The 19629-nt window shown below is 27.4% G+C and overlaps 1 protein-coding gene across 1 annotated transcript; it reads left to right on the top strand.

Annotated features, from left to right (window-relative positions):
- The first annotated feature begins 10741 nt into the window (after nucleotides 1-10741).
- Nucleotides 10742-18920, top strand: LOC125493588 (uncharacterized). Its single transcript, XM_048637054.2, has 13 exons — nucleotides 10742-10863; nucleotides 10948-11110; nucleotides 15363-15473; nucleotides 15562-15829; nucleotides 15934-16018; nucleotides 16132-16259; nucleotides 16582-16621; nucleotides 17555-17672; nucleotides 17761-17918; nucleotides 18039-18159; nucleotides 18247-18423; nucleotides 18523-18585; nucleotides 18774-18920. The coding sequence occupies exons 1-13, from the start codon at nucleotides 10742-10744 to the stop codon at nucleotides 18918-18920; spliced, it is 1701 nt and encodes a 566-aa protein (XP_048493011.2).
- Nucleotides 18921-19629: the final 709 nt, after the last annotated feature.

Below are 19629 nucleotides of genomic sequence, written 5' to 3'. Positions count from 1 at the left end.
ATCACGGAATATATCTTCAAATTAATGAACTCAGATATTTTCTAAGGCATTTAATGACGTGTTTATAAATTTGGAAACTAATAATATCATAAATCAAACAAAACCATTTAAATGGGAGTGACACGTGGCATTTATATCTTGTTCTATGAAACCGACGTATATTGTGAGAGTAGAATTTCTATGAAGTTGTCACATAGACGGATTTTTTCTTGCTTTAATATTATATATGATATATTGTTCTTAGTGATTTTGAATTGAAGCTTCAAGCTTCGCCTGAAGTATGAGCACATCTTTGCTGTTATGAAGTATACAGTATAGAGCATGTGTTTGTTGTTTTAGAAGTAGAGTATAATTTTCTGCATATGGACATTGTAGGAGTATACATTTTGATTTGAGATCATTTTCTTTTTGAACATGTGTTTGTTTGGTAGTATTGTGCTCGGTAAACGTCCATTTATAACTGAGATCATTGGGTAAGTTTACTGGCTTGCTGTGAGACATGTGTAGGAGCGGTACATCCGGAAAGTTTCTGATTCATAGAGCTCACTCTATTACAACCTACATGATGATTTTTAAGCCTATGGTCTAGCAAAACCTGCTGCCTCTTTTAGGCTTTAATTATCAGGTGTAGATAGGGTGTTTTTTAGGCTTTAATTAGCATACTAAATATAATAAGATCTTACCTTACTACTTAATGAACTAAAGCATCCTAGCAATTAGTTATTATTACTTCGGAAGCCTAAACACAAAGCTAATAAATCTAACATTAACTAGACAAATCTTAACATGCAAAATCCACACTTTAAAAGCATGTTACTATAGTGTGCTCCATTATGCTGAACAAATTTACCATTTGGACTTCCGAACACAACATTAGCCATTGTGGAATGTAGTAGAGTGTCGATCCACGTTAAAGCACAAAAGAACTGAGTAGGAGAAAAAAAAATTGAAATGTTTATACATTTACAGTTTATATCTTCACTTTTATGGACTTTGATCGAATCTTGCTAATGGAATGCCACAAAATTGGATTTATTAAGCTTTTGGTATTAAATCTTAGTAAAAAAAATTAGAAAACCCAAAAAGTAAAAAAATTTGGCAATATATTCTTACGGGATTCTATAGTCATTGGAGGGAGTTTTTTTTCCTATAACTTCCAAATTTATGATGGAGGTTACAAATCTTAATTTGTGGTGAAGGTTACAAACTATTTAATTTTGGAAGTTAAGTACTACATATTCTACTCATATAAATACCCCAAACCTTAGGTCATCTTTTCCACACAAAAACTTTGGAGAATCCATACTCTCTTACTTCAAGGTTCTTCTTTCTCTTCTTATCTATTCTACTTTTATATATCTTTTTCAAGTTCTAATTTTTTTCAAATACCAGATAAAGGAAGTGTACAAATTGCTGATGATAGAGATTCCTAGAGTGAACGGGGCAAAGGGTGTGTGGAATAAGATGACTCTTCCAAAGCACAGATTCATACTATGGCTCTGTGTTCAAAACAAATTGAAGACAAAAGAAAAGTTACAGCTCTATGGCATCAATCCTGATGATAAGTATTGTATTTGTGATCAAGTAACTGAAAGTCATTCCCATCTCTTCTTTGACTTTGACTATAGTACGCAGATCCTTTGCAAAGTTCTGGAATGGGTGGACATTCGTTATCATAGGAGATCTTTGTGACAATGGATATTGTGGTCCCAAAGATCCTACATAGGAAATAAAACGAGGAAGCAAGTTATCTGCACAATGATAGCTGCTGTTACAGGCCAGATTTGGAGGGCAAGGAATGAAGCGTATTGGAATATGCAAGTATATAGTGTAGATAAAAGTGTAGAGGATGGCAAGTTTATTGTTAGACATTGAATTAAATATTGTATACCAAAGAATTGTAGCACTGTAGATTGAGTGTGGTAAACCATTTGTAATGGTTGTTTGTTTGCTAACCTTTTGTGGTTGGATGCCCCTAGTATGGCCTTGGTTAGCTAAGGGTAGGAGTGCTTGGTTGTAACTTGGAGTTTTGGTGATGAATACAACTTACTTACTTACCCAAAAAAAAAAGTTTCAGTTTTCTTTGAGTTACGAAAAAAAAAGTTCCATGTTTCTTACTCAAAAATATTATGCTCATGATAGGTTATTCACGTTTACGTTTATGATGAAGTTCATGTGATAAGTTATTTATTAGATTTTTATATTATTTGTTTGTTAGGAGATCGTTAAAGATTAATACTAAGTGGAGATACTAGTATACTCTTCGTGAAAGATCAAGGTACATTATGTAGCTAGATCTTTTGAAATGTGATTTTATGTGATAAAGTTGTTTATTGATTTAAGTGAAAGTATTGGGTCAATCCGTCTGACCATAAGTTATGGTCATACCAGCCTAACCCAATACTAAAATTCCATTTAGTTAGCTCTACTTTCCTTTTAGTTAGCTATGTTTTTGTTTCAATTAGCTCTATTTTGAGTTCAATTGGCTTTCTTTTGCTTCATTTGGGTATTGTTTTGTTTCAGTTAGGTACAGTTTTGTTTCAGTTGGAACTCTTTGTGTTTCAGTTTGGAACCACTTGAGTTTTAGTTGGAACCACTTCTATTTTAGTTGGAAGCACTTCAAGTTAATTGAAAAAAATATTTCAGTTAATTGAATAATAAGACTTTCAGTTAGTAGAAAAAGTATTTTTACTTAATTGAATAAGTCTTTTCGTTAACAAAATTAAAGCTAACTGAAACACAAATATACCTAACTGAAATAAAAGTAGCCAACTGAAACAAAACAATACTCAAATGAAATAAAACAAAGCTAACTGAAAGGAAAATATAGCTAACTGAAAGAAAAACGGAGCTAACTGAAAAAAAAGTGTCAAGTGAAAATTACAAAAAGCGGTTTGACACAAATATTATGGTCAAACGCGTCTGACACAATACGTTCTCTTGATTTAATGGTTCGATTTGTTTAGAAATTTGGTTTAAAATGCTTACAATTATTCACTCTTAGAAGTGAAAAGAACGAATGATTTTATTAATCATTTTTGTATAGAAATTTTGTTATCCTTTTTGGAAAATTAAATTATTTTTACAAGAAAAAGTTGATTGGTTTTTATGAACTTTGAATGTTCAAAAAGTTGTTTATGAGAAAATGAGGTTTATTCATGACTTACAAGTCATATTATTCTTATTTTCGCTTTATTAACATCAAGAGCTTCAAAGTCCACTTGTTGGCCAATATAATTACCCCTTGATATACCTCCGTGATGGGATGACTAGCTTACGGGGTGTGTGTACACTAGCAAAATAGAAGGGGAGATAAGAAGAGAAATTGTTTTCAAGATTATTTTTAATACAAGTTGTTTGGAAAGAGTTTGCTCTTAAAAGGTTATTCTTGAATTATTATTCAAGTATTTGGAAAGAGTCTGTTCTCAAAAGATTATTCTTGAATTATTATTCAAGTGTTTGGAAAGAGTTTGTTCGTAAAAGGTTATTCTTGAATTATTATTAAAGTGTTTGAAAATAATTTATTGTTTGAATTATTAGTGATGGAGTTTTCGAAATGAAAAAAATGTTGGGAACTAACAAATGTGTTACTTATCTAGTACATTTCATACTCAGATTTATATTGGCGCGTATTTCCTTTTTTCTATTTGGATTTGCCTTGTTTACCTTTTTGGTAAGCATTTTTGCAGGTGAATTTTGGATGTGCATGGGAGCAAACTAGGAACGGGGATCTTCACCTACATTAGAGTGTTTTATTTATATTGAGTTTTGAAACAATATTTACTTTTATTAATAAAGAAGTATTATTATTATTGGTTAAAGTCTTCCGGTCCAAGTTATTTTGTTAGTTAGTAGTTGGTTGTCGAAAGTGTGTTAGTCATGTGGCGGTAATAATACTCCTAAATTACTCAAATATTATTTACTACATTATTTATTTAAAAGCGAGTAATTTTTGGGTGTTACTCTTCACCATATTTTCAGTTATTTTCATTAAACTAGCTTTTAACCCATGCAAAATGCACGGAAGGTTTTATATAGATATGAGTTGGTCCCGTGCATAATCTATGTGTTGCATTTTGTTTATTAAGTAGTGTTTTTATTCCAATTTATCTAATTCATAATTATTAGAATCCAAGTATTTAAAGTTGAAAGATTATAAAATGCAAAATTATATATCACGATATTTGTTACAACATTTTAAAGTTTGAAAATCTTATAATTGTGATATATAAATTGATAAATACGTTATGAAACAAAAAACACATTAACATGCACAGGAAGTTTTTTGTTTTATAAATTTAATATTTTAGGATGGTCTCGTAAAATTATAGTTTGAATATTAGCTCGTGATTTAAAGTTTTTATAATAATATCGTGTATTAAGTATACATTTTGAAATCGGTTTTAGACTTGTGCCACTTGCACGGGAAGTTTTTGTTTTAATAAATTTAAGATTTTATATTCTCTCCTAAAATCATGGTGGACGTATTTAACCCGTTAATCTATAAAAATGATAATATAAAAATTAAGAATATAAAAAATGAAACATACATATAAGTTTGAAAAAGTAAATTTTAATTTGTTATTCGCATAAACAGGTTTTCTAAAGTATGAGTAGACAGCTATATGAAATTAATGGTTGAATTCATGATTATTTACTTACATAAAAGAAAAAAAATTGTTCAATACTTTTGAATTGGTATGAAATACTTTTGACATATTATTATCAATTTTAATGATTATAGTCAATGCTTTTAGACTTTAAGAACTCATGAGATAATTCTATCTAAATTTTAAAACTAATAATATGTGTTTTAATTTTATGATCTTTTATCGAGAGTATTAAATGTGGCTATGACCCGTATGTTATATAGTTATGATTTTTGTAAAATGGCCTTGATATCTGAAAATTTGCTCATATTCTTAATCTGACAATATAAAATACTACTTTTTATATGTTTCCATCAATGTTATTGACTATACCGTTCGTGCTTGTAGACTTTGAGAACTACATTAGAACAATTCTATCTAAATTGTAAAACTAATAACTTGTGATTTTAATTTTATAATCTTGTGTTAAGAATAATTAAAACCTGGTACGTTGAATAGTTACAATTTTAGGGAGAAGTGTTTGTTGTTGTAATGATTACTTAGCTTGTGTTCAATCAATATTCTTGTATTGAGAATAATCAAAATTTTCTTATGACCCGTACATTATACTGTCATGGTTTAAAGATGTATATATATATATATATCTAAAGTAAAATCCTTGAGGCCACGTATCGTTCAGTTAGCGATTTCAATCCCACGTGGCATGACGTGGCATGGTCCTTTGATCAATATTCCTCGAAGCTCAATGAGGGTGTCCACGTGTCACTCGAATCAAATCATATGTAATTGACGTCAATTAAGGATTTTAATTGATATGTGATCTACATAATTAAGGAAACGTTTATTGGAATAACGTAGTCTTCGTAATCTATGTGAACCAAATTGCACGTGAAAATTAAAAAAAAAACTGAATATCAATCACGATATTAATTGATACATTTTCGAATCAATTAAGGAATCAATTAAGGAAATCTCAATATCAATCACGGTTGTAATTGATACTAAACCAACCAACCATGCTAATAATAAGGAAACAATTTTACATTACTATAATTACAAATAAATAAATTAAAAAACAATTAGGGAGGATATTAGAAGATAGATTTCGGAATTAAATTTTCGAATCAATTAGGAATCAAATACGGAAATTTGAATATCAATCACGATTGTAATTGATACTTACCCAACCACCATGCTAATATTAAGGAAACAATTTTACATGGTGGTAATTATACTCGGCCATATGTAGTATAAATATAAGTTTTTCATTGGCCTTTGTCTCACCACACCAAACCATAACCCAAGCTTTCGTAATTTTAACAATTAAAAGAGAGTCCAAATGACGTTTTTTGGATGGTCAAGGCACACCACAAAACAGTTTGTTCGTTTCTTATTCATGCGCTTTTATGAGATCAGTTTCAAAAAAATACAAACCAATCTAATAACCATAAACGTGATATGTCTGTAATTGAAGATGTAATTCATGAAGTCCCATGTGAAGCACAATGCGCCTCAATTGAAGATTCTGCGTGTAAACCAAAAACGTGTTGAATATACATGGCATCCGAAATTGGCACATTCTAATTTCTTTGATGTTGATGCAATGGTGTTAACACTATTTCGTTCGGGTCGTCTTTTGAGTCATAAAGTATCAACTGAATTCACGCATGATATATGTTATGATTCGCCTATATGGGATACTATTGAAGACGTTTGTTCATCAAAACCTAGGTTTACGGTCTACTTGGATTGTGATAACATGATGTTGTACTACCTACACACTTTACCTCCAAGGATTCATAAAGTGTGCCATAAGTGTTTCGAAGAATTGAATTTGGTCGACGGAAATCTTCTTCAATTAAGTAGAAATAAAACTTTGTTGTATTATGTTGCAAAGAATGATTAGCAAGTTGTCTTACATACTCTTTTATATTAGTGTAGTATGTTAATTTTATTAATTGAATTACAAAATAAGTGCAATTAGAGTTGTACTATTTATTTGTCAATCTTAATATATAAAAAAACGTGTTTGCTATTATAACTCACGGTTGGTGATTAATACATGCAATAAATTCAAGCTTTTAAATACCAACCAATGCATGCAAGTCATTAAATATTATCTACCACCTAATGCATGCAATACATTAAATGATATTTTTTGCCTATAAAATAGACTTGAAGAATCCGGTTTTCATTACCCCTCTTGCTTCCAATACATCAAATTCTGTTTTTAAATTTCCAAGCTAAATATCCTTCTAATTTCTGAAAAAATAACTTATTTTTCTAAATGGATCCTAAGATTGCAAAACATTATGATGGAATTTTTGAAGCATGGTCTGCCATTGATGAGCAGATTGCGAATTCTCTAAAAGCACTAGAGAAATTAGAAGAAGAAGAAAAAATGGAAACCATGGGTTATGTTGGTATGATTATCTCCTTTCGTAATAAGATTGAACTTGCAACAATAAAAGCAAAGGAAAGAGTTCAGTATTTGGATTCCCTAATAAATGATTAATGTACTTAAACGTGTGTAACAATTGGGGATGAAAAGATGAGATGATGTCTTGAAGAATGAAGTATTCAAGTTTTCTCATGTATTGTTTTGCATTTTCGTATTAAATATGTATTACATATCTCTATTTATTTTTCATGGTCATAAATTTTGTTTACTAAAGAAAAAGTCTTGCAGTAAATGACTAAATTGCTTAAGTGGAATTTCATAGTAATTAATTTGTGAATATTTGTATTAAATATGTATTATGTATGTATCTTTAGTTATCATGGTCATGAATTAAGTTCAATCAAGAAAAAGTAAAATATAATGCATAATTTTTTTTTTTTTTCGAATCTATAAAAAAAACGTGACTACAATTTATATCTAACATAATTATTTTGTATATTTCAATCTAACAATGAACATATCACTGTGGGATACTCTTATGTGTGTTAAAGATTTTGATTTGATTTACCTTTTAATATATTGATTCGTTACCAAACATATGCATTCAAACACTAGTAAAAAACATTTATATTTAGCAGTTTAGAAACGAAATATTCCAGTAATTTTTTTTATTGATTGATTCCGAAATTAAGTGATTTCAAGAGACACATACTTTTATTTGCGGTATTGTTTGTCTTATATATATTGAACATACAAAATTTAGTTCTATTGTGATATTTTTTCCAAGATCAAGTTGTTTTATTCTCTTTTGTGAAATGGATCCTCATGTCAATAAGGTGTGAAAAAATGAATTCACATTGCTAAATTCTTTGAAGAGGCAAGTTCACGTTGAAAATAAGGAAATAGGTATATATATATACTGCATTTTTTTTTCCACACGTTTCTTTGTTTTCTTTTTTAAACTTAATTTTTTACATTCTTATAAAACATTCTAACAAAAATAAATCCTTTTTCGATTTTTAATCACAGTATAGTTTTACAAAAACACATAAATTCATTTCATGCATGCTATGTAAATACGAAATCTATATCTTATATCTGAATTATGATAATTCTCTATTTATTTTTTACAAATATATATATATATATATATATATATATATATATATTATATAATATTATATATATATATATATATTATTTTAGATATATAGATATTATATAATGTTATAAATTATTTTTAATATTTTTGGTTACATTCATGTGATAAATGTAGTTATCCATATAAAATTATATTCGATATCGCAACAATATAGAACTATCAATTTTCGCCTCTTTGTTCTATTTGGGTTTTTCTTTATTTTTGTCCACATTTATAATTATTTGTATCATAAATATATATGCATGTGAAATACACAATCTTCGTAAATGTGTAATTCTTAAAAAATGACATGTTCGGTGTTGTTGGAGTACTCATCTTTATGGGACGTGTTCAATCAAAAATTAATCGACAAAGCAACAAACAATATATCATACTAATTGACAAGAGGTATTTTTATAATTTTGTGATTTATATTACATGTAATTGTAGTTCATTTTTTTTTTTTTGCCATAATCAATATATTGATTCGTTGTTTGTACTTATATCAGTTATACTGCTATGAAACTATGCGTTGTCGACAATTTTTTTGACCATTTAGAACAATTAAGTTCTGACCTATTACAATACGCTATGGTTGTTTTAGCAAGAGGATTGGTTTTGAAAAATGACGACGGTAAGCATGAAAATTGTATTATTTAGGTAACATATGTTTACAATCTGTATTTAAATTACTTTTGTCTTTTTACTACATTTCATAGGCATTTATTTGCAATCTGTTGAAAACACACAAATCATGATCAATCCTAGGACAAAGATTGCAAGCAAACTAAAACAATGGTAAGCTACTATGTATACTTACATGCGATTTGATCATTTTTTCAATCATGCCCAACTTAACGTGTTCGCTTAAATACATGTTTTGATTGGGTTAATTAGGTTTCGTAACGATCAATTTGTCTGACACAAGACAATATGGATAAATAAGACTTCTCTTCCGCTCAATAGATTACTATGCATCTCAAATTCAATGCGTTTATCCATTTATGAGTTTCACAAATACAACGGAGTATGTCCTATCTGATATTTACTTTATAATATCTTATATTTGTTCGTTTATATTTATATAAATATGTAAATTAAATTCATTGTTTCATTGTAGGGATGCAAGTGTAGGGTTGTTGGGAGAATAGATGATATTAATAAAGTAAATAGTTCGAATTCCCTATTCATACATATCAAAATTAAGGATATAAGTGGGTCATTAAGTGTTGGACTATCTCACAAGCAAATACGTTTTATATTACAATTGTCCACTCTTGATCTACCAAAACAAACTGAAGAGGTATGTATGTTAATATTAAAAACTTCTAGGATACAACTACAACTTTGTAATATAAATTTCGCATTATCGCTAATGATTGTTTTTTGTAGGTTAAATACATGGACAACCTACAGACCAAACTGTTCTCTCACATTGGAGATGCATATGTTTTCGTACTTGAAGCGACATTGCTATGTTTTAAATCTAAAGTTCATGAAGTTGTGGATGTTACACACGTTTACTGGGCGGAAGAGTGTGCTTATTAATTTACTTGCAAGTTGCCTACTTATAGCAAACAAATGTATCACAAAATATAATTTTTATGTATTTTATTTGTTATTTAAATTTTCTTAGTTACAAAGTGTTTCAATTATAATGTAAGTTTACTACTTTTTGTTATGCGTTATTAATTATATAATTCCACCACTTCGTTTATGTCTTAAATCATAATAGAATGAAAATTTAATACCAATATATATATATATATATATATATATATATATATATATCATATATAATCGTATTTATATATTCCGGTTATAAAATTGATTTATTACCAAACACTTAAAATAATAAACTAAATTAGTGCAATAATTAATATTGGACGTATATATAAAACAACCATATACAGTTATTAGTCACGTTTTTAATAAAAAAAATATAGTAACTGGCGTCAATTTTTTAATTGAATTTAGTAAATTTTCCTATATTAAATAGTGCACTAATTGGGGTAGTTTTAGATTTGACAGTTACGAAATTTTGGTAGGTGTTGCCAATAAGTAGTGACTTTCCATTTTGTCAAATATTATTGCCAAAAGACACAGCCATTTATAACAATGTAAATATATATAATATATATACAGATTTATATATGCCGGTTAGAAAATTGATATATTACCAAACATTTACATTAATAAAGTAAATTATTGCATTAATGGTTGTATATTTAAGTATATTTCAAAGAACTATATACAATCATTAGTCACGTTTTTAAAAAAAATATAAACTATCGTCTTTTTTTTTAATGAATTTCCTACTAATTCCTATATTAAAATAGCATTACTTGGGATATATATTAGATATTTGGCAGTTACGAAATGTTGGTATGATTTGATTTTAATTTGTGACTTTCCATTGTCTCAAATATTATTGCCAAAAGACACATCTTTTCATTTTCTCTAAGCATGCCTTTTTTATGTACGTTATATATATCTAAATATACATTCATAGTTTTTACAATTCATTCAACCAAAATACACCCTCCAAATTTAATTTTCGGTTTTTTTTTCATTCTCACACTCTCAAACATGGAATTCCCAACTGCAAAGAAGCCTAACATTGTTCATGCCCTTCCTACTGAAATTATTATTGAAATTCTTTCACTCGTTGGTGCTGCAAGTGCTCCTGATTTATTTGCATGCAGATTGACGTGAGTTTTATATTTATAATTTCTTTTGTTTTGACGGGATTTAAATTTACAATTTATCATCTTATGAAATTAATTTGTTTTCAGTTGCAAGGCTATTAATAAAATGTCACACGATGAGAAGATATATAAGAAGGTTTCTTTCGAACATCTGTACATGCCTTCGTTGCGTAATGATGAAAATAAAGCAAAGTTTTTTTATTTATGCTTGCAATACAAGAACCCAGAAGCACTTTTGCGTTATGGCATGGTAAAGTTGTTTACTTTTGATTAACGAAATTTTAACGCATGTATTTTTTTTATTTATTTAAATTATGAACATAACTAACTATTTTTCTATAGGTACAATATTTTACATATCTCTATTATATAAGGGAAGGGGGGAGCTATGGTGTCCTCTTTTGAACTGACTATTTTGCCCCCCTTCCTTTTCTAAATTACAAAAGGAATCTCAAAATTAAAATCGAGACTCAAAAAAACTAAATTAAAATCGAGACTCAAAAAAACTACCGAAAATTAATTTAACACTCACTCACAAATCACTTAAAAGAAGAAACATTACAAACTCATAATTAAGAAAATCATGTTATAAAAATCACGCAAATCACTCAAATAATCAGGAAACTTTATTAAAACTTAAAATTAACATACAAAGTAAAACTAATAACCTAGAATGTCAATACATACAAAAACATTTACTACAAAAATTTACTGACAAATTACTGTTCTCAAGAACCATTCACAATTACATACTCACAAAAGTTACCTATAAACACAAATTTGAGAAAAGCATAAGATTTTGACGGCGATATCACACATTCATCCTTCGGCAATTTGCGAACTTCGAAAAAGGTACATAATTCTTTTAACCTTCAAAATTATTTCACATAAGTTGAAATAAACAATAGCACATTAGTTGACTGTTATGTAGTTAAAAAAATGGAGATGACAACAATGAGTTCAAAAGGACTTTTATACAATTAGACTTAAATTTAATTCATTTTCATATAAAACAAATTTAGTTTTTTCTAAAAAAATGCCAATATTCAAATTTTTGCCCATAACTTTTGCAAAAAGTCCATGTTCAGAAATAAATTTTGAAAAACAAAACAATATCAAACTTTTTGTGAACAATTTTTGCAAAAATCCATTTTCAGAAAAAAAAACTAAATTAATTTGCGAAAAGTAACGATTTTTGTTTTTCTACAAAAAAAATCCAATATCAAATTGTGTATGAAAAAATCAAAATTTCATTTCAAATATAATTGAAGCTCAAAGTGTTAAAATTTAGAAAAGGACAAAAATTGAAACGATGAAAATTTTTAAATATCAATGTATGCAAACATAATATAGAAGTTAGACAAAGAAAAAACCTGAGGTGTATCTGTAGTGAAATCATAATTTAGAAGTTAGACAAGGAAAAAAAATTATTTACTTTTTCATAGTGTTTTCTATATATAATAAAACTTATACATATATTTGGACCTAAAGGAAAAAAAATTATTTACTTTTTCATAGTGTTTTCTATATATAATAAAACTTATACATATATTTGGACCTATCTCTTTCTATTATATAATAGCGATTAATTATCAAGGTAAAAAGGTTTATGTAAAATATCATTCAAGAATTAAAGTACAACATATCTCTATTATATAAGGGAAGGGGGGGTTATGGTGTCCCCGAATGAAGAGATTATTTTACCCCTTTTCCTTTGTAAACTACATATTCACTTACAAACCAAAGGGAGATTCAAATAAAAATACTGGAAATAAAATTATAACAATCACTTACAAGTCAACTTAAATCATAGAATTGCATAATTTACATTATACAAATCACTCAAATGATGAAACTTTACAAAAACCAAAAAATTAACTTACAAACTACCTCCAATACACTACCACGTCAATACATACTCACAAAAATTTGACTTGAAATCCAAGTGTCCACTTTCTTCACAATATATAAAGTAGTGTACTTAATTTAAAAATCAACTAAATTATAATATTAGAAATCATAGATAAATTCAATAAATTTTCTATTTTGTTCATAGAATTTTGACCTTGAAAAGTAAAAAAAGAAAAGAGACCGGTGAGAGACTTAAGTGACAGAGACTAAACCAATTGAATTTTGTAACTAAAAATAATTATACTTTGTATGTCTAATATTCAAATTTTGACTTTTACATACGTCGAAAAAAATCGAGTTTCCGTCTTGAAAAGAATTCAAGCACGCATCGCGTGCAAAAAATGCTAGTGTGTTGTTAGATGAAGGGTTGAAAACCATCAACTTGGCACATGCAAAGGGCAATGTGTTGGCCACATATTTATTGGGACTTTTGCTTATATGCAATGTAGATGAAGAACGCAAAAAGAGGGGTGTATTGTTATTATTTTTCACCAGCATCCAATAGATGAAGTGGTTCAATTAAGAGGAACTTTACAAGATATGATGGTGTCCCTTTGGTTAAATAATAGCATTGTTCGTGAGTCAGATGAATTGGTAAATGTGATCAAGGGCACCTTCATGCATATGAAACATTGTGGACAAATGGGATTACTTTGCATGGGGTCCTGATGATCTCAATAATTTATGTGATGCATACTTATGTAATCGCGAAGCAGCCTTTTTTCTACGCTTGCTCCACTAGATTTTCTTAGATATGAAATAGTTATTTTAAGTTTTTGCTTTATATACATTTGTAGTTTAATTTTCAATTGTATTAAGGTTCTTTTCATAATAAGAGTTTTAATTTCAATAAAATAAGTTTTTATTAATCTTATATATTTTCCATAGTAAATGATAATCATTTTTGTTAAGTTATGATAAACTTATATTCAGCTTGACCACATATCAAAGCAATTTATACCAATATTTAGATTAAACACTAATAAACAAAACCTATAAATGGTTGATTTAAATTTCAGATTTTGTTGTTTATTAAGGCACACTTATAACTGTTTAAGTCTAAATAACGTTAATTTAAGTAGTTGGCTTATTTAAGATTCAAATATATACTTACCTATATATGGATTGAATAATTAATTTGTAAGTAATGTAATCAAATATTATTGTTACGCCAATTTAGGTAAAGGTTGTGCATTATATGTCTTATATTTTTTTTTATCTATACAAAAACAAAAATTACGATTTGTGGGCAATGATTTTACAAGAGCTATACTTATGTCACCAATGATACCATTTTTCGTAATAATTGTATTTTAGGAATATATGGTTTATTCAAAGTATAAATATGCTAAATATATTAGTAATTGATTAGTTGATTATCTGATTTTAGGAATATATGCATAGATTTGCGAATATATGTCCTATATTTTTTGAATCTCAACATTAATTCAGAAGGAATCATGTACTTTATATATAAATATTTGTATTTCAGGAAGATATGTGTTACTCGAAGTTAAATTAGGCTAGATATGTTATTAATTAGGGCAGTTTATGATATGATTTTAGTGATTTAATGATTTAAATGAATGTAACAACTTATTATAAGCAATTAAGAAATCGGTGATTAAGATTATCATATTTTACAAAAAAAAAAATATTAAAATCGGTTATTAAGATTGTCAATGATTATGAGATATTCATATTATAGGTAAATAATTCCTAAAATCACTGTACAAATATATTCAAATCTTCTTTAGTTGATTTGTAGTTAATTCAGAAGGAATCATCATACTATTATTTTTTAAAAAATAAAGTAATAATGATACAATTATTCGTAATAGTTGTATTTCATGAATATATGGGTTACTCGAAGTTAAAATAGGCTAGAAATATTATTAATCGATGTAGTTTATGATATGATTTTGAGTGATTTAATGATTTAAATGAAGGTAATAACTTATTGTAAGCAGTCTTATAATTGGTGATTAAGATTGTCATTGATTATAAAATTTTAGGTAAGTAATTCCTACAATCACTATACGATTATGTATAGATAATTTTTAGATCTCAACGTTAATTCAGAAGGAATCATGATACTATTCTTTTTTTAAAAAAAGTTTATAATAATACAAATTTTCCTAATAATTGTATTTTAGGAATATATAGGTTACTCAATGTTAAAATAGGATAGATATCTTATTACTTGATGTAGTTTATGATATGATTTTGAGTGATTTAATGATTTAAATTAAGGTAACAATTTAATGTAATCAATTTTATAATCGGTGATTAAAATTGTCATTGATTATTAGATATTCATATTTTTCAATTTTCTAATCGAATTGGGTCTTAGATTTATGACCAAATCATTTCCTTAAACAGCATCATATTAACGTGAATACTAATTCATAAATATCATTTACTTCACTTTATATAAATACACACTGAGCTCTTACTCCTAATCTTAATTCATATTTGTTCGAAAACCCGTTTATTCCATCTTTCATTCATTCGAATATTTTCCTACACAAATGGCATCCCGAAATGATGCACCTGTTAAAAAAATAATTAATGTTTCTGATTTGGTTAAGGGAACAAAATATATCACTATTGAAGTCCGGATAATACGGGTTTATGAGAAGCCAAACTTTATGAACAATCTGGAAGCTGGTAGCATTGAAATGATTTTGATGGATGTACATGTAAGTGATTTGTAATTATATTATATATATAGATATTTGTATTCGTTTCTTTTACTAATAGTCAATTATATTATATATGTGTTTATAGGGTACAAAAATACATGCCAGTATTCGAAGGAACCTAATTGTTGCTTTTTGGCCTAAGATTGAGGAAGGAGGATGTAGACATATTTCAAATTTTTTCCTACGTGATAATGCTGGATACGAGCTAACTACGCAACATAAATTCACCATATCAATGAATTATGGATCGTCTATAGTAGACTGCAATCCTTTGGATATTCCACTATATGGTTTTGAATTTGTTCCATTTGGTGATATTTTGGCCAAAAAAGGTTCTGATGTTTATCTCATTGGTATGTTTATTTTGTTCTATAATCATTTCCATTATTTCTATGATTTTTAATTTATTTTGAAACGTACACCTTAAGTTATAATTTTTTTTTTAAACAACATATAGATATAATTGGGCAAGTGACTGCGTATGATGAACTAACCAATACCGCTAAATCGAGGTGCATGACTATTGAGCTGATGGACACAAAGTATGTGTATATACATTATTATTTATTGACTATCTTTTTTGGGACAATTTTTTGAATTTTATTCAAACTTTAATATAACAACTTATGAAATTTTCATTCGTATTTCTAATTAGGAATGACAACCTAACATGTGTTCTATGGGGCACATATGCTGATGAGATGATAAATTACATAAATGCTGAGGGAGCTAATGGTGCAATTATAGTCATCTTACAGTTTGCAAAACGAATCATGTATAAAGGTAATTCGTACTTTTATTTAATCCACGCTTAGATTTGAATTTTTGTATTAAATATGTATTAGCTTTTTAATTTTCGTATTAGATTTGTAATAGATTTTATTTTCGTACTAAATATGTATTAAATATGTATTGAAGAATCAAGAAAAAGTAAAATATAATGCACCACTTAATTTTTTTTTCGGATATTTTTAAAAAAGTGACTAAATTGTATATTTAACATAACTACTTCGTATGTTTTATACGTAAATTAGATTCGATTTTAGTTATTTAAATTTTTATTGTGTTATAGATATTAATTTGTCTATCTGTTTTTTTATAATAGGTGGTGTTCGTGTTCAAAATTCTCGATATGCTTCAAGATTGTTCATTAACACACAATTATCTGAAATTATTGCTTTTAAAGATAGGTAAGTTATATTAATTTTCAATTTAATAGATGACATATCAGCCACATTTATATAATTAAACATTTATATAATTAAAGTTTTATGATGATCAATGTTATATATCAATTACCCTACTTAACACTCATAAATACAACAAAATAAATTTCATACAAGAATAATCCTTTGTTTTATCATGCAACTATGTATTAGAATATCATGTAATGTACGTTTTATCTACCACAATAATATAATTTGTGATTCTGTAACTACATCTAATTATTTGTATAGAACAACACATTCATTAGCAGGTCAATATAATTGTACTTAACCATGTAGGTGAACTATGAATATGAGTTTATTTTGTTCCACCTAATAATATCAAATACAAATAAATAATTATAACATTTAAAATTAACAACAAATTACATCGCTTTAAAATATCATTTACATATAGCAATAAACTAATATTAGGTGGAATAAAATAGTACCCATTAATAGTAACCAACATGGTTAAGTATTATTATTTAATTTATTATACCATTAAATATATGTTATGGATCACATAGTAAGCATGTATTGATAGTATTAATATAAATGTAATTTATGTTGTGTCATATAAAGTTAAAAAAATTATACCTGCGTTTCATCACATATCACCAAATATGTAAGTTTCGGACTCTATGTTGTTGCATGATATCCTACAAATATATCTACATTATATATTAGCTATTAACTTTGTTTGTAAAATAAGAACATATGAAAGATTGAGTACATTATTAGATAAATTGGAAAATGATCTATTGGAAAATGCATTATTAATACAAAAACTCATACAAATAGTAGGAACATACAAATGCACACACATTTAGCACGATTTGTCTAAGATTATGCTACATGATTGTTTTGCAGCATGTGTTGCAAAACTCAACAAATATCTGGTCAACTAACTCAACTGACGAATGAGAGTGATGACTTTTTGAAGCAAGAATATGTAAAAGATATTTTCGACATTATGAACATGAAAAAGGTGAGAACTTTGTCATTTCATGCAACAATATATATTACCATCACAAGAAAATGACTAATTATCCTTAGTACACTTTTTCATTTCTCAGTCTTGTGTATGCGTATGCCTAGCCACAATAGAGGACATAGATGTTGGGTATAGTTGGTATTATGATGGATGCAACAGATGTATGAGTGGAGTGATTAGGGAAGATGATGTCATCCGGTGTAGAAAGGAGAATGTAGTGCTACGTAGTACAACACCAAGGCACTTATATTTTCTAATTTACCATTACAAAAAGGAAAATATACACTAATATTTAATGTTAAGTTTCAATAAATTACACATTTTTATAGTTTAATAGCTAATTTTCGAAAATTCTTATAGATTCAAGATAAAATTGATTGTTGCTGATAAATCTGGAGATGCTTCTTTTATGATGTTTGATAAAGAGGTGTCTAAATTGGTTGGTAGAACAGCAAAAGAAATGGTTGCCTCTCAAAATCAGGTTTGTTATCATACAATATCTAATTACCAATTGTAATACATGGTTTCTTATTTACATTTATAAATACTAACATCGAAGTACATGTAGATAGAAAACAATGAGTTTCCTGAAGAACAAATCAAATTATTGGGGAAAAGATTTTTGTTTAAGGTCACCGTGCCATATAATAATGGCGTTGATCAAAATTATTCCTACACTGTGAATTCTACGTCCGATGAACCCGAATTAATTAACAAGTGGATTGAACTTTATGTGAAGTTGGAGGTATTTGAATTGATACACACGATTTTACAATTTGTTTCATTATCTATCATTATGTAAACAATTAATTGGTAATTACTTATGTACACTTATCTTAAACAGAACTCTATTGTTGTGAAAAAAGAGAGTGAGGCAGAAAGTGTGCAAGAATGTGAAGAGAACAGGGTAATAATTAGCTATTTCAACTAATTTCTTCTACCCACATTTATGTAAATATCTATATATATATATATATATATATATTATATATATATATATATATATAATATATATATATATATATATATATATATATAATATATATATATATATAGCATTTCTAACAACCATTATTTTTTCACCATATTCAATAGGATCTCTCTCATTCGGAGGCAGACTCTTCTCTCTCCCACATCACACCGCAAAAGAGGGCAACATTACTTGATGAACATTCACCCTTAGGGGTGCAGCTTTCAACTAACAAGAAACTCAAGTCTGTTGTGCCTCAAGAAGAAGAATGACAAAGATGGAGTCTTAACAGTTCACCTATATTTAGGAACTACAAATAACGTCTATCTATAGCCTATTAGATCAGATGAACATTTTTCTTAGGTTGCGTTTTATATTTCTAAACAATTTGCATTAGTTTATTAAGGATTTGGTTATTGTCCTTTACAATCATTTCGAAACTTTTGTGGTTGACACATGATTGTTTACGCATTATATAATGATATATTTGATTACCATATATGTTTTCCTCACTATATAATGTTTAACTAAATATTTAACTAATTTGTAAACCTAACTGTTATAAATTATACATAATCAATAAATAAAATATATATATATATTATATATATATATATAATATATATATATATATAATATATATATATTATATATATACACACACACATATACATTACTTATGATTGACAGCATTTAGTATTACATGTTATGTATATTATTATAAGGAATCCGAATATAAATAGATAAATGTAGGCTTAAATAAATAGTTCATTTTTATAATTCTTTGGTATACGTTATTAAAAAAAAAAAATCATTTTCCAGTGATATAAACTATATGTATGTATTTTGATACTAATGTTTTATATTTTAAACATCATCTTACACATTTTTAACAATCAATATTTAAGTAAGTTAATAGTAGACAACACATTTTATTAAAGGAAAATAATATCAATTATTATAAAATAATTTCTATAAAAC

Source organism: Beta vulgaris, chromosome 9 (assembly GCF_026745355.1).
Source record: "Beta vulgaris subsp. vulgaris cultivar EL10 chromosome 9, EL10.2, whole genome shotgun sequence".
NCBI lineage: Eukaryota > Viridiplantae > Streptophyta > Magnoliopsida > Caryophyllales > Amaranthaceae > Beta > Beta vulgaris.
The sequence above is the reverse complement of the archived record's forward strand: the minus strand, read 5'-3'. Positions and strand labels throughout refer to the sequence as shown.

What these genes read in the sequence shown, in the direction of transcription:
- LOC125493588 (XM_048637054.2), top strand. Translation starts at nt 10,742, where the DNA reads ATGGAATTCCCAACTGCAAAGAAGCCTAACATTGTTCATGCCCTTCCT. An exon ending in TGGTTGCCTCTCAAAATCAG is followed by an intron (nt 18,160 to 18,246) that starts GTTTGTTATCAT and finishes AAGTACATGTAG; the next exon opens with ATAGAAAACAATGAGTTTCC. An exon ending in AACTTTATGTGAAGTTGGAG is followed by an intron (nt 18,424 to 18,522) that starts GTATTTGAATTG and finishes TATCTTAAACAG; the next exon opens with AACTCTATTGTTGTGAAAAA.